Source organism: Anolis carolinensis, unplaced genomic scaffold, assembly GCF_035594765.1.
Source record: "Anolis carolinensis isolate JA03-04 unplaced genomic scaffold, rAnoCar3.1.pri scaffold_14, whole genome shotgun sequence".
Lineage (NCBI taxonomy): Eukaryota > Metazoa > Chordata > Lepidosauria > Squamata > Dactyloidae > Anolis > Anolis carolinensis.
In genome coordinates, this window is record NW_026943825.1 from 3,920,811 (window position 1) to 3,934,981 (window position 14,171).

Consider the following 14,171-nt stretch of genomic DNA (forward strand, 5'->3'; position numbering starts at 1 on the left):
TGCCTGTCCCCTGGGCTGAGTGGGTTGCTAGGAGACCAAGTGGGCGGAGCTTAGCCTTCTAACTGGCAGCAATTGGATAAAAACAATTCTTCCTCTCCCTCTAATTAGGACTTTATTTTTATTTTATTTTTGTTGTATGAAGGTAGAGGCATGGATGAGGGGTTGTGCTGCCAAGTTTAGTGTTTCTGGGATGTGTAGTTTTATTGTTTTGCCCTAGGCCGAAATTTTATTACCCTTTTATATATATACACAATATTATATGTATATACAATATATTATATTATTTAAAATGATATAAAATATTATATTATAAAACTGAGGGTGGGGGCCAGGTAAATGGAAAGGGCCTGAGGCTGTGAGGAATGATGGGAGTTGTAGTTCAAAAGCCCTGAGGGGGCCCAAGTTGGCCCATGCCTGGTATAAATACATTCTAGAATTAAAAGAGACCTGAGTTCGAATCCTACTCAGCCATGAAAACCTAGTGTCGCAAACCGTTGCTGCTCCTTAGTGATGCTACAACTCCCACGACGCCATGTTTTCACGCCCCGCCGGATGTTGATCTGTTTTCTTCCTTCTCCTTCGTGCCCCCGCCCCCTCGTCGAACCAGCCAATCGCGTGAGTGCAGGAAGGCCGCGGTAGCCAATCAGGAAGCTTCCTGGGGCCTAGCGATGTCTTTCTGTTTTCTTTCCTCCTCCTTCCGTGTCTCCGCCCCTCTTTTTTTTTTTTGACAACGTCACCGCCCCCATCTCCCGAGCGGGCCAATCATAGCGAGCGCCGGAGGGCGGTGCGGCCAATGAGCGCGCCCGGCTGCCAACGGGGTCGGGCCTAGCTGGCCCAAGAAGCCGGGTGCGGAGCCGGGGGCTAAAGTAATCCGGCCCGCCGGGGAAGGCGCCTCTTGGGCGGTCACCCTCGCCGCCATGTCGCGGTGGTTCTTCCCGTGGTCGAGCTCCATCAAGAAGCGAGCCTGCCGGTACTTGCTGCAGCATTATTTAGGCCACTTCCTGGAGGAGAGACTGGGCCTGGAGCAGCTGAGCCTCGATCTTTACGCCGGCGCAGGACGCCTCAGTCGCATCCACCTCGACGTCTGGGTGAGGCTCCCTTTACATTATTATTATTATTATTATTATTATTATTATTATTATTATTATGGCCATGTTCCAGAAGCATTCTCTCCTGATGTTTGGCCTGCATCTGTTGCTAATGCCATCTTCAAAGGTTCTGTTGGCAGTGAGGCAAGTGTCTATATTATTATTGGGCAGTAAATAAAGAACAACACTCAGAAAACAGGTGAATTCCAGACTGGAAACAATCAGGACCAGCTAACACCTCCTAACAAGGATTTCCCCCAGGCAGGAAGCAGCCAGGCTTTGAAGCTACAAGGCTATTTAATGCTAATTACTAGGTCCCTCTTATCTGGGTATTTTAATCTAATGATTCTATCTTTATATTGCTGCCGCAGTCCCCCCACCTATGAAGTTTGACTAAATTGTATATATACAATTATATACCCCCAATATATATATATACACAATATAATTTACAATAATATATAATAATTATAACATATTGTATATACATATAAAATTCATAATATTATATTGTAATACAATATAATACTAATAATACAATATAATAATATTAATTATATATTATATTTTACATCCAATATTACTAATAATATTACAATATATTGATACAGTACAATATAGTAATTTATTACCAGTATTGTAATATGCTAATAATATAATATTGTATGTAAATTTAATTTGTAAGCCGCTCTGAGTCCCGTTCGGGGTGAGAAGGGTGGCATATAAATGTAGCAAACAAACAAACAAACAAATAAATTGTATTGGTGGTTGTTTGATATTATTACTGTTGTATTAACTTCTGTTTTATTACCTTATTGTGTTTTAACCTGTGTGTATTGTGCTAATGTATTTGTGTTGTTACTTTTGTAACAATGTGAGCCGCCCCGAGTCCCCGCCGGGAGATGGTGGCAGAGTATAAATAAAGTTTTATTATTATTATTATTAATATTAATATTAATTAATTAAGCTGGCCAATTGCAACATTCACACTTGACTCCAACAGACACTAGTTCTTTCTCCCACTCTGGACTTTCCACAGATATATAAATCCCACTTGCCTAGTTTTCAACAGATCTCACAACCTCTGAGGATGCCTGCTATATATGTGGGTGAAACGTCAGGAGAGAGTGCTTCTGGAACATGGCCATACAGCCGGGAGAACTCAGAGCAACCCAAAAAGAGGATAGAAACAGTAAAAATAATAATAAAAGGTATCATAGTTCACATAAAGATAAGGAAAGATAAAAGAAATCATATAATTATCTATATGTATAAAATAAATATGTATAATTATCAACCTCTGAGGATGCCTGCCATAGATGTGGGCGAAACATCAGGAGAGAATACTTCTGGAACATGGCCACACAGCCCGAAAGACATACAACAACCCTGTGATCCCGGCCATGAAAGCCTTCGACAACACATTATCTATATGTGTTTATATGTCAATCTATAAATGTTTACATAAAAATGAAGTGAGAGGAAGAAATGGAAATATAAAAGGAAATGACTGCATTCATGTTCACATAGATAATTTAAAAATGAAATAGGAGTAATAGAAAAGGAATTTAGATATAAAAAGAAGTAAGAAGTAAATAGGTATGTATAAGTGTATAAAAGTTCCTATCAAGATAATAAAAGTTCCTATCAAGATAATAAAAGTTCCTATCAAGATCATAATAAATGAAAGAAAAGGAAGACATAGAGATGCAATATGTATATAGATATCATCAATTTAGATAAATATCAATGTAAAGACGTTCGCACCAGGATAGTAAGGAATGTTAAGGAACAGAATTTATTTATTTTGTGTCAAAAGCATTGCATAATAAATAAGTTAAAAAGTGATAAAATAAAGGAACCACAAACAGCTAAATGGTTTTAGACCAAAAGTGGGAACAGAAAAAATAATGAAAAGGGAAGAAATAAAGATATAAATATAAATATGGAAATGTATGATTGTGTTTACAAGTTCTCACAAAGAGGATAAGCCTCCCTTCCTCATTCCTTCCTGTTTTTGTCTTTCATTCCTTCTTTCCTTTTTTCCTCTCTCCCTCCTCCTCTCCTTTCTGTCCTCTATCCATACTTCCCTTTCCCGGATCTGGGACTCGAAGTGGAGGAAATAGAGTGTTTACTTTGTTGGGGAGGACATTAAACCTTTCTCTACTCAGGATTCTGGCAGAACTGAACGTGATGGATTTCTTTGCCATGGGATGGGCCTTTCCAGGAATGAGTTGTTGTCATCTTAACTTTTTGGCAGGCTGTTTCCTGTTTATTCTAGTCCTCGCTGGCTGTTATTGGGCAACCTTGTCCTCAAGTTGCCACTCAACTCAGACAGCTACCTTTTGACCTTTCCATTCCAGATATAAAAGCTGGAAGGAAAAGGATGTCAGCAAGGTCCCTTCTAAACTGCCTTATATTCCTGGATCTGATCCCACATTATCTGGCAGTGAAGATTTATATAATCCAGTTTTTTTATCGTGTCAGAAGCGACTTGAGAAATACTGTGTTGCTTCTGGTGTGAGAGAGTTGGTCGTCCACAGAGATGTTGCCCATCCTGCTGGGAGGCTTCTTTCATGTCCTTGCAAGCTAGAGCTGACAGACGGGAGCTCACCCCGTCTCACAGATTCAAACCAGCAACCTTCAGGTCAACTCCAAGGATGCTTAACTCTTGGGGCCCTTCCACACAGCCGTATAACCCACAATATAATAATAATAATAATAATAATAATAAAACTTTATTTATACCCCGCCACCATCTCCCCAACGGGGACTCGGGGCGGCTCACATGGGGCCATGCCCAAGACAATACAATAAACAAAATATAAAAACAACATATCAAAATACAATTAAACAATACAAGAATAACACTACACAGAACAGAACAAAATCAAAGCAAAACGTAGCATAACATAACAAGGGCGGGCCGCATGGACACAAAGTTAAAAACTCGGGGTAAGAAGAGATAAGAATAAAACCATGGGGAACAGGGTCTACAGAATAGATGTTGGGGGAGAAACAAAGGAGGTATATACAGTTACTCTCCGAAAGCACACCGGAAGAGCCATGTTTTTAAATCTTTCCTAAAGGCTAAAAGAGTGGGGGCTTGCCTGATCTCAATGGGCAGTGAGTTCCATAAACGGGGGGCCACAGCAGAAAAGGCCCTCTCCCTTGTTCCCACAAGGCGGGCCTGAGATAAAGGCAATATCTGCTTTGAACTGGGTAATCTAATCTAATACTAATAATAATACAATATAGTAATATTAATTATATACAGTAGAGTCTCACTTATCCAAGACTCGCTTATCCAGGGTTCTGGATTATCCAAGGCATTTTTGAGTCAATGTTTTCAATATATCATGATATTTTGGCGCTAAATTCGTAAATACAGTAATTACAATATAACATTACTGCGTATTGAACTACAGTAGAGTCTCACTTATCCAACATAAACGGGCTGGCAGAACGTTGGATAAGCGAATATGTTAGATAATAAGGAGGGATTAAGGAAAAGCCTATTAAACATCAAATTAGGTTATGATTTTACAAATTAAGCACCAAAACATCATGTTATACCACAAATTTCACAGAAAAAGTAGTTCAATACGCAGTAATGTAATGTTGTAATTACTGTATTTATGAATTTAGCACCAAAATATCACGATATATTGAAAACATTGACTACAAAAATGGCTTGGATAATCCAGAGGCTTGGATAAGCGAATGTTGGATAAGTGAGACTCTACTGTACTTTTTCTGTCAAATTTGTTGTTTTGGTGCTTAATTTGTAAAATCATAACCTAATTTGATGTTTAATAGTCTTTCCCTGAATCCCTCCTTATTATCCAAGATATTCGCTTATCCAAGGTTCTGCCGGCCCATTTAGCTTGGATAAGTGAGACTCTACTGTATTATATTTTACATGTAATATTAATAATAACATTACAGTATGATGGTATATGCTAATATTGTGCTATGCTAATAATATATTGTATGTACATTATTATTATTATTATTATTATTATTATTATTTATATAACTAGCTGTGCCCGGCCACGCGTTGCTGTGGCAAAGTGGTGGTGGTATTGGTTAAAAATTGTTGTGGAATTTTTATTTGACGTTATTTGCTTTTTTTTAATTAATTTTATTTTAAGTTATATTTTTGTATTTTGTATTTGTATTTTTTAATTAATTTTATTGTAACTTATCTTTTTTATTTATTATATTTGATTATTTTCTTGTATTATTTTTAGTTATTTTCTGTTATTATAGTATTTTATTGTATCAATTTTTTTTAGTGTTTTTTATTATTTTTTATTGGGTTGCTAGGAGACCAAGTTGGAGGAGCTTAGCCTTCTAACTGGCAACAATTGGATAAAAGCAATTATTCCTCTCCCTCTAAGTAGGACTTTATTTTTCTTTTCTTTTTGTTGTATCAACCTAGAGGCGTGGATGATGGGTTGTGTTGTCGAGGTTGGGGGGCCTGTAGTTTTGTTGTTTTGTGGGTCGCCGTGATGCCATCACTCTTTTATATATATAGATTTGTAAGCCGCTGCTCCAATCCGGCTGCTGACTCATCTTTGTCTTCAGCACAGACCCTGACACTTCTTCCTCAATGTGACTTATGGGGTCTGTCTAAATGCCATTAAAGTGTCCCATAAGGATTCATTCCCCCTTTTTCTTCCCCAGTCCGTCAATGAGTTCCTGGAGTCTGTCGGAGCCCCGCTGGAGATCGTCGACGGCTTCATCGACAGCATCGCGGTCACCATCCCTTGGTCTGCCTTAGTCACCGAGAACTGCACCGTGGAAGTGAGCGGCCTCCAGATTACCTGCCGTCCCAAGTACCGGAGCGGTGAGATTTTGGAAGTTGGCGAACAGAGGGTCATAGATACAATCATAGATAATATCAATTATATATAATACAATATAATAACATTAATTATATATTACATGTAATATTACTAATAATATTACAGTATGATGGTATAGTACAATATAGTAAGGTATAATGTTAATATTGTACTATGCTAATAATATAATATATTGTATGTACATATAATTTGTAAGCTGTACTGAGTCCCCTTCGGGTTGAGAAGGGCAGGATATTATCAACTATTATAATACCTTTGTTTTACATTGTATTTTGTTTTTTTCTTGTTATACTGTGAATTGTATGTATGTTGTTTTTATCTGATTATGCTGTCCGGGCTCTGCCGCATGTAAGCTGCCCCAAATTCCCTTGGGGAGATGGTGGCGGGGTATAAATAAAGTTTTATTATTATTATATAAACATAATAAATAAATAAATGATAGAGTTGAAAGGGACCTCAAGGATTTGTTGACTATTACGCTATATATATACCGTATATACTCGAGTACAAGCCGGCCCAAATATAAGCCAAGGCACCTAATTTTACCACAAAAAAACTGGGAAAATATTGACTCCAGTATAAGCCGAGGGTGGTAAATTTCAGAAATAAAAACGGATACTAATAAAATTACATTAATTGAGGCATCGGTAGGTTAAATGTTTTTGAATATTTACATCAAGCCCAAATTTAAGATAAGACGGTCCAACTCTGATCGAATCATTATTCTCATCTTCTTCAATGTAAAGGTGCTTATGTATCCTTTTAATAATAATAGAGTAAAATAATACATGTAATAATAATAATAATGATAAATACAGGAAAATAATACATGTAATAATAAATAGAGTAAAATAATAAATGCAACAACAATAATAATAAGATCAGAGTGAAATAATAAATGTATTAATAATAATAATAAAATAGAGTAAAATAAATGTAATAGTAGCAACAATAATAGAGAAAAATAATAAATGTAATAATACCAATAATAATAGGTAAAGGTAAAGGTTTCCCCTGACATTAAGTCCAGTTATGTCTGACTCTGTGGGTTGGTGCTCATCTCCATTTCTAAGCCGAAGAGCCGGCGTTGTCCGTAGACACTTCCAAGGTCATGTGACCGGCATGACTGCATGGAGTGGCGTTACCTTCCCATCAGAGCGATACCTATTGATCTACTCACATCGGCATGTTTTCGAACTGCTAGGTTGGCAGAAGCTGGGCCTAACAGCGGACACTCATTCCGCTCCCGGGATTTGAACCTGGGACCTTTCGGTCTGCAAGTTCAGCAGCTCAACGCTTTAACACACTGCGCCACCAGGGCTCCTCCAGAGTGAAATAATAAATGTATTATTATTAATAATAAAAATAGAGTAAAATAAATGTAATAGCAGCAACAATAATAGAGAAAAATAATAAATGTAATAATCGAGAAAAATAATAAATGTACCATATATTCTCGAGTATAAGCTGACCCAAATCTAAGCCAACCAGGACCCTCACCCGAGTATAAGCTGAGGGGGGCTTTTTTAGTCTTAAAAAAAGGGCTAAAAAACTAGGCTTATACTTGTTGTATGTTATCTCATCTGTGTCTTGCTTTCCAGGCCTGTGCGTCTGAGCTGCTTCTCTCCCCTATCCTTTCTGTCTCCACAGCTGCCCCCGGCTCAGAGTCACAGAGCTGGGCATCATGCATGACCACCAGTATGCAACTGGCGCAGGAGTGCCTGAAGGACCAAGCGGAAGAGCCCTCCGACACCCCTCAGCCACTGGAGGGGCTGGAGATGTTTGCCCAAACCATTGAAACTGGTGAGTGGGTTTTGTGTGTTGAACAACCCCTTCGAAGCAACAGGTTCCGGGTTTTGACTGCCACTTTTGGACTCTTGCTTGCTGAGATGTTCCTGCAAGTGTCTCTGTAGATCTTAGGAAGCTGTTTCCTGACTGAGCACTTTTTGCTTGATATTCAGGCAGGACTTCCTGTATGTATTTTTTTCCCTTCTAGTTCTGCGGAGGATCGAAGTGACCTTTTTGGACACAGTGATACGTGTTGAGCACGTGCCCGCTGGGGCGGAGAGCAGGATCGCCTTAGAGGTGCACATCAAAAGGTAAGTGTAATGAAGTACGAATTTTGGTTTACAGACGTTATGTTTAATTGTGTGATTATGTTTTAAAAGGGTAAGTATTACAGTTATTGCATCTCAGCACTCAGAGGCTGGTTGCCATGGAGAAGTAGGCGGAGCCAACTGCCGTTTAGCTAAAGAAGTGCAGAGTTTAAAAAAGAGAGTCAGTCTGTGCTCTGATGAGGCACAGGGAAGATTGATTCTATGTTGATGGAATCAAGGAGACTCAATTGTTCATTTTGAGTCAGTTTTAAATAAGTTTGGTGACTTATTTAATGTAGTCTGTGTCCTGGAAAGGCACAGAGAATCTGTGATAGTGTATCACAGGGGTGACTGTGGTTTGAAGTCACTGGATAGTCCAAGTTTCAGACTTTGGGAACCAATCCCAGCTGGACTCACAGAGATCCATTGAAGTAACAGTTAGAAAGGAGTAGAGGAATAGGTTTAACTACTTTAAGTAAAAGAAGTGACACTTTAGAGAGTTTGATTCATCTCATTCTAGTATTGTAACTGTTAATAAGAATACCTCTAAGTGAGAAACAACATTGTAACCACTAAGCTCTGTGCCTGAATAAACTTGTTATTGTTCTTCCAACATCTAAGCCTCTGTCGCATATATTCTAAACCAAGTTACGCTACCCTTTAAAGTAAAAGGTCTCCTCCCTGAGTCTTTGGTGGTTGCATCTTTCCAAATTGGTGGCAGTTGTTATTAGTTCCGTACAAATTTGGGGCAGCGGGTGGGATAAAAAGATTCCCCCCCTGCCTGAAAAAACCTTAGTGGTTATAAAGTCCTCACAGTAAGGCTTTAAAACAATTTTTAATTCTAAATAAACATATTCAAGAGAAACAAAAGAAGTATACAAACAGACATTTTATATATGTAATGGTAAAGGTTTTCCCTTGACATTAAGTCCAGTTGTGTCCAACTCTTGCCATATTCTAAAGCTTTCGCTCTTTATCCCAGGTTGGACTATTGTGACGAAGCCGTGAAAGATCCCGGGCAAACGCTGTCTGTTGACATCCACCAGCCTCCTCCGTTTGTCCACAAGATCCTGCAACTGAGCGGCATCCTTTTCTACTACGAGGAGTTTACGGAAGAAGCCGCCCGCACACCTTCTCCAGCCCCAAAGGTACCAATGACCACAGGGGTTGGATAGACGCCTGCCTTCCCTGCTAAGCTTTACCTAGGCCTTGGCCATTCCATGCACTTTATTATCTTTAGTCGTTCCCATCCGTAGTCACCGAAGAATGTGCATTTTCAGATTTCCATTCCCTTAAAATGGCCCATGGCCTATGGTTCTTGACCACGGATTGGGATTACTGCCTATGTTTGAAGTTATTTTAACTTTTGTAAGATGTGTTATTACGAGGGTTATCCAGAAAGTCAATTAGGTTTTGGAATTAAAAACGAACAAAGTATAGGGGGAAACATTTACCATATGCAGTTGAAAGCCACACCCAAATACCACTTCTCAACATAGTCCCCATTGAAATCTAGGCACTTATCATAGCGATGAATGAGCTTGGCAACTCCTTCCCTACAAAACACTGCCACTTGCACCCTCAACGCAGCATTTTGGTGACGATGCGCAGCTGCGGGAAGGGGTGAGGACGCAAGCGGCAGAATTTAGTGGGGAAGGAGTTGCAAAGCTTGTTGACAAGAGGGATCATGGCAATAATGAAAAGCAGAGGGGACAATGAGTCTCCCAGGAAAATTCCTCTCCTGATGTTGACAAGTCCATAGCTTTCATTTCCAACAAACAGTTCAGTTTTCCAGTGTTCCATCATGTTTTCAATAAAGGTGCCAACGTTTTTACTAATCCCGATGGCGTCCAGGCACTTGATGATCCAGCTGTGTGGGAGTGAGTCAAAGGCCTTTTTGTAGTCAATCCATGTCATGTGAAGATTCGCTTTTCGGCTCTTACAGTTCTCCAGAATCATTTTGTCAATCAATAACTGGTCTTTTGTGCCTTTGCTTTTCCGTTTCTTCCCTTTCTGTTCATCTGGCAAGATGTTTTTTCCTTCAAGATAGTCTTGAATTTTGTCATCCATGGTGCCAGTCAGTAGTTTAAACATAGTGGGCAGACATGTTATTGGCCTGTAGTTTCCTGGTGCTGCTCCTTTTGCTGGATCCTTTTGTATCAGGTATGTTCTTCCAGTTGTTAGCCATTCACTAATACTTCCTTTCTGCAGCATCTCATTGAATTGTTGGGCCATTTTTCCATGTAAACTAATCAGATGTTTGAGCCAAAATCCATGAAGTTGATCACTACCAGGCGAGGTCCAGTTTTTGACTTTTTGCGCTCGTTTGCTGATCATTTCAGTTGTTATTTCCATCTGTTCCATTTTGTTTTGTAAGATGATGATGATGATTATTATTATTGGCACCTCATTTCACCGATCTTGTATCTCTCTTTCCTTTTATCCAGGAGGCAGCGGAGTCTTCCGGCTCCCAAGGAGAAGAGGAGGAGGCTGTTCCCAGCTCTTTGCTTCAGATCGGCAGCTGCTCTGGATACACAGAGATGAGGATCCGGCTCAAGCAGAACGAGGCCTTTCCTGGACCCAAGGTCATTCACTGTGAATAATCCACTTCTTAGCCCCCCCCCCCCACCAGTGGTGGCAAGACTGATGACTTGAAGGTTAGGTTGCTAACCTGGGGAGAGCGTAGATGAGCTCCCTCTGTCAGCTCCAGCTCCATGAAACTGTAGAAACAAGCAAAATATTGCACAATTGATACACAAATAAAACTCACTGAAACCTGGAAGGATATATATTGTCTTCACTGCCCACATGAGAAAAAAAACTTTGGAATGGTTCCAAATTTTTCTTGAATATTGAAGGGTCTCTTGCCTGTAGGGGTCTTGTTAACATACCGTGTTTCCCCGAAAATAAGACAGTGTCTTATATTAGTTTTTGCTCCCAAAGATGCACTAGGTCTTATTTTCAGGGGATGTCTTATTTTTCCATGAAGAAGAATTCACATTTATTGTCGAACAAAAAAATGAACATTTATTCTATACTGTACAGTAGTTGTCATCACAAACCAACATAATCAAACCAGACAAACTGAATCCTGTCAAGAATTTCTTGTTACTACATAAATATAAATAATACAAAATTTTAATATATTATTACCATTATTTCCATGTACAACTGGTATATACATTTACCGGTCCTGCAAGTTCTGGTGTTTTGTTTGGTGGGCGCCGGGCATGCTTCCAAACAAAAACTTGCCAGGAAAAATCTCTAAAAGATATAAAGCAGTTACTTTGCATCAATTCTACCTCAATTCTGTTCTGTTCTTTGTGTCTCTCCTCAGCTGGAATTGGACGGCAAGATGGGATCGCTGCACCTTTTGCTGGCCCCTCAGCAGATCTTGTATTTGCTGGATCTTCTGGGTTCCCTGAACCTCTCCGGTGAGCTCTGTGGGTCCTAACAATGGTACTTTTTCTTGTTTTCTTTTTCCATGGAAAATGGGATGTTTGGGTGGATGACTCACGCCTCCCTTCCCTTCCATCCTTCCCTGTATTGACTCCGTTCTGCCCCAAATAAGAGTCCAGCCTCCTGCAAGAACAGCTGAGCAAGAACCGGCCCCTCGACTCCGAGGACTTGAAGCTGATTGAGCAGGACCTCAGCCAGCAGCTGCATTCGGGCTTCGCAATGACAACAACGGCCGCCACTCGCCTGGAGAGCATGGGGACCTGTGCTGGGCTTGAAAATGGAGGTAAATAGTCCCCATGGGGGGTAATGGCGGGGTATAAATAATAATAATAACAATAATAATAATACATCACACAGTCCTAGACACTTGGGAAGTGTCTGACGTGTGATCCAATACAACAGCCAGCAGAATGTCTGCTGTGGACTCATAATAATAACAATAATAATAATAATAATAATAATAATAATAATAATAATAATACACTTGGGAAGTGTGCGATGTGTGATCCAATACAACAGCCAGCAGAATGTCTGCTGTGGACTCATAATAATAACAATAATAATAATAATAATAATAATAATAATACACTTGGGAAGTGTGCGATGTGTGATCCAATACAACAGCCAGCAGAATGTCTGCTGTGGACTCATAATAATAATTAATAATAATAATAATAATAATAATAATAATAATAATAATAATAATACACTTGGGAAGTGTCCAACGTGTGATCCAATACAAAAGCCAGCAGAATGTCTGCTGTGGACTCATGTTGTGTTTCAAATAATAATAATAATAACTGCAAAAGGCCACCCTACTGGGATCTGCGTGCATCATCCGAAAATACATCACACAGTCCTAGACACTTGGGAAGTGTCCAACGTGTGATCCAATACTAAAGCCAGCAGAATGTCTGCTGTGAACTCATAATAATAATAATAATACACTTGGGAAGTGTCCAACGTGTGATCCAATACAACAGCCAGCAGAATGTCTGCTGTGGACTAATAATAATAATAATAATAATAATAATAATAATAATAATACACTTGGGAAGTGTCCGATGTGTGATCCAATACAACAGCCAGCAGAATGTCTGCTGTGGACTTATTATTATTATTATTATTATTATTATTATTATAATTATTATATACTTGGGAAGTGTCCGACGTGTGATCCAATACAACAGCCTGTAGAGTGTCTGCTGTGGACTCGTTGTGTTTCAAATAATAATAATAACTGCAAAAGGCCACCCTACTGGGATCTGCACGCATCATCCGAAAATACATCACACAGTCCTAGACACTTGGGAAGTGTCCAACGTGTGATCCAATACTAAAGCCAGCAGAATGTCTGCTGTGAACTCATAATAATAATAATAATACACTTGGGAAGTGTCCAACGTGTGATCCAATACAACAGCCAGCAGAATGTCTGCTGTGGACTAATAATAATAATAATAATAATAATAATAATAATAATACACTTGGGAAGTGTCCGATGTGTGATCCAATACAACAGCCAGCAGAATGTCTGCTGTGGACTTATTATTATTATTATTATTATTATTATTATTATTATAATTATTATATACTTGGGAAGTGTCCGACGTGTGATCCAATACAACAGCCTGTAGAGTGTCTGCTGTGGACTCGTTGTGTTTCAAATAATAATAATAACTGCAAAAGGCCACCCTACTGGGATCTGCACGCATCATCCGAAAATACATCACACAGTCCTAGACACTTGGAAAGTGTTGGACTTGTGATTTTGTGATATGAAATCCAGCATATCTATCTTGTTTGCTGTGTCATAATAATAAAATAATAATAATAATAATAATAATAATAAATCACATAGCCCTAGACACTTGGGAAGTGTCCGACGTGTGATCCAATGCAACAGCCAGCAGAGTGTCTGCAGTGGACTTATCTTGATGTGTTTCAAATAATAATAATAACAACAACAATAATAATAATAACAATAATAATAATAATAATACATCACACAGTCCTAAACTCTTGGGAAGTGTCTGATATGTAATCCAGTACAACAGCCAGCAGAGTATCTGCTGTGGACTCATCTTGTTGTGTTTCAAATAATAGTAATAATAATGATAATAACAACAACAACAATATTAATAATAGACACTTGGGAGGTGTCCGACGTGTGATCCAATACAACAGCCAGCAGAGCGTCTGCTCATCTTGTTGTGTTTCAAATAATAATAATAATAATAATAATAATAATAATAACAACAACAAGAACAAGCCCTATGAGGAGCGGCTTAAAGAGCTGGGCATGTTTAGCCTGCAGAAGAGAAGGCTGAGAGGAGACATGATAGCCATGTACAAATATGTGAGGGGAAGTCATAGGGATGAGGGAGGGAGCTTGTTTTCTGCTGCCCTGAAGACTAGGACACAAGGGAACAAGGGCTTCAAACTACAGGAAAGGAAGGAGATTCCGCCTGAACATCAGGAAGAACTTCCTCACTGTGAGAAGGGCTGTTCGGCAGTGGAACTCTCTCCCCCGGGCCGTGGTAGAGGCTCCTTCTTTGGAGGCTTTTAAGCAGAGGCTGGATGGCCATCTGTCGGGGGTGCTTTGAATGCGATTTCCTGCTTCTTAGCGGGGGGTTGGACTGGATGGCCCATGAGGT

At 39.4% G+C, this 14,171-nt stretch overlaps 1 protein-coding gene across 1 annotated transcript in view; it reads left to right on the forward strand.

The window, feature by feature from the left end:
• Positions 1-765: 765 nt before the first annotated feature.
• atg2a (autophagy related 2A) overlaps positions 766-14,171 on the forward strand; it is a 65,873-nt gene continuing 52,467 nt past the window's right edge. The window contains exons 1-8 of the mRNA XM_062964786.1: positions 766-1,088; positions 5,778-5,940; positions 7,610-7,762; positions 7,956-8,058; positions 9,038-9,203; positions 10,503-10,640; positions 11,393-11,489; positions 11,627-11,797. Of these exons, the coding sequence (XP_062820856.1) occupies positions 918-1,088; positions 5,778-5,940; positions 7,610-7,762; positions 7,956-8,058; positions 9,038-9,203; positions 10,503-10,640; positions 11,393-11,489; positions 11,627-11,797 (1,162 nt within the window). The 5' untranslated portion in view covers positions 766-917. The remainder of the gene's footprint in view (positions 1,089-5,777; positions 5,941-7,609; positions 7,763-7,955; positions 8,059-9,037; positions 9,204-10,502; positions 10,641-11,392; positions 11,490-11,626; positions 11,798-14,171) is intronic.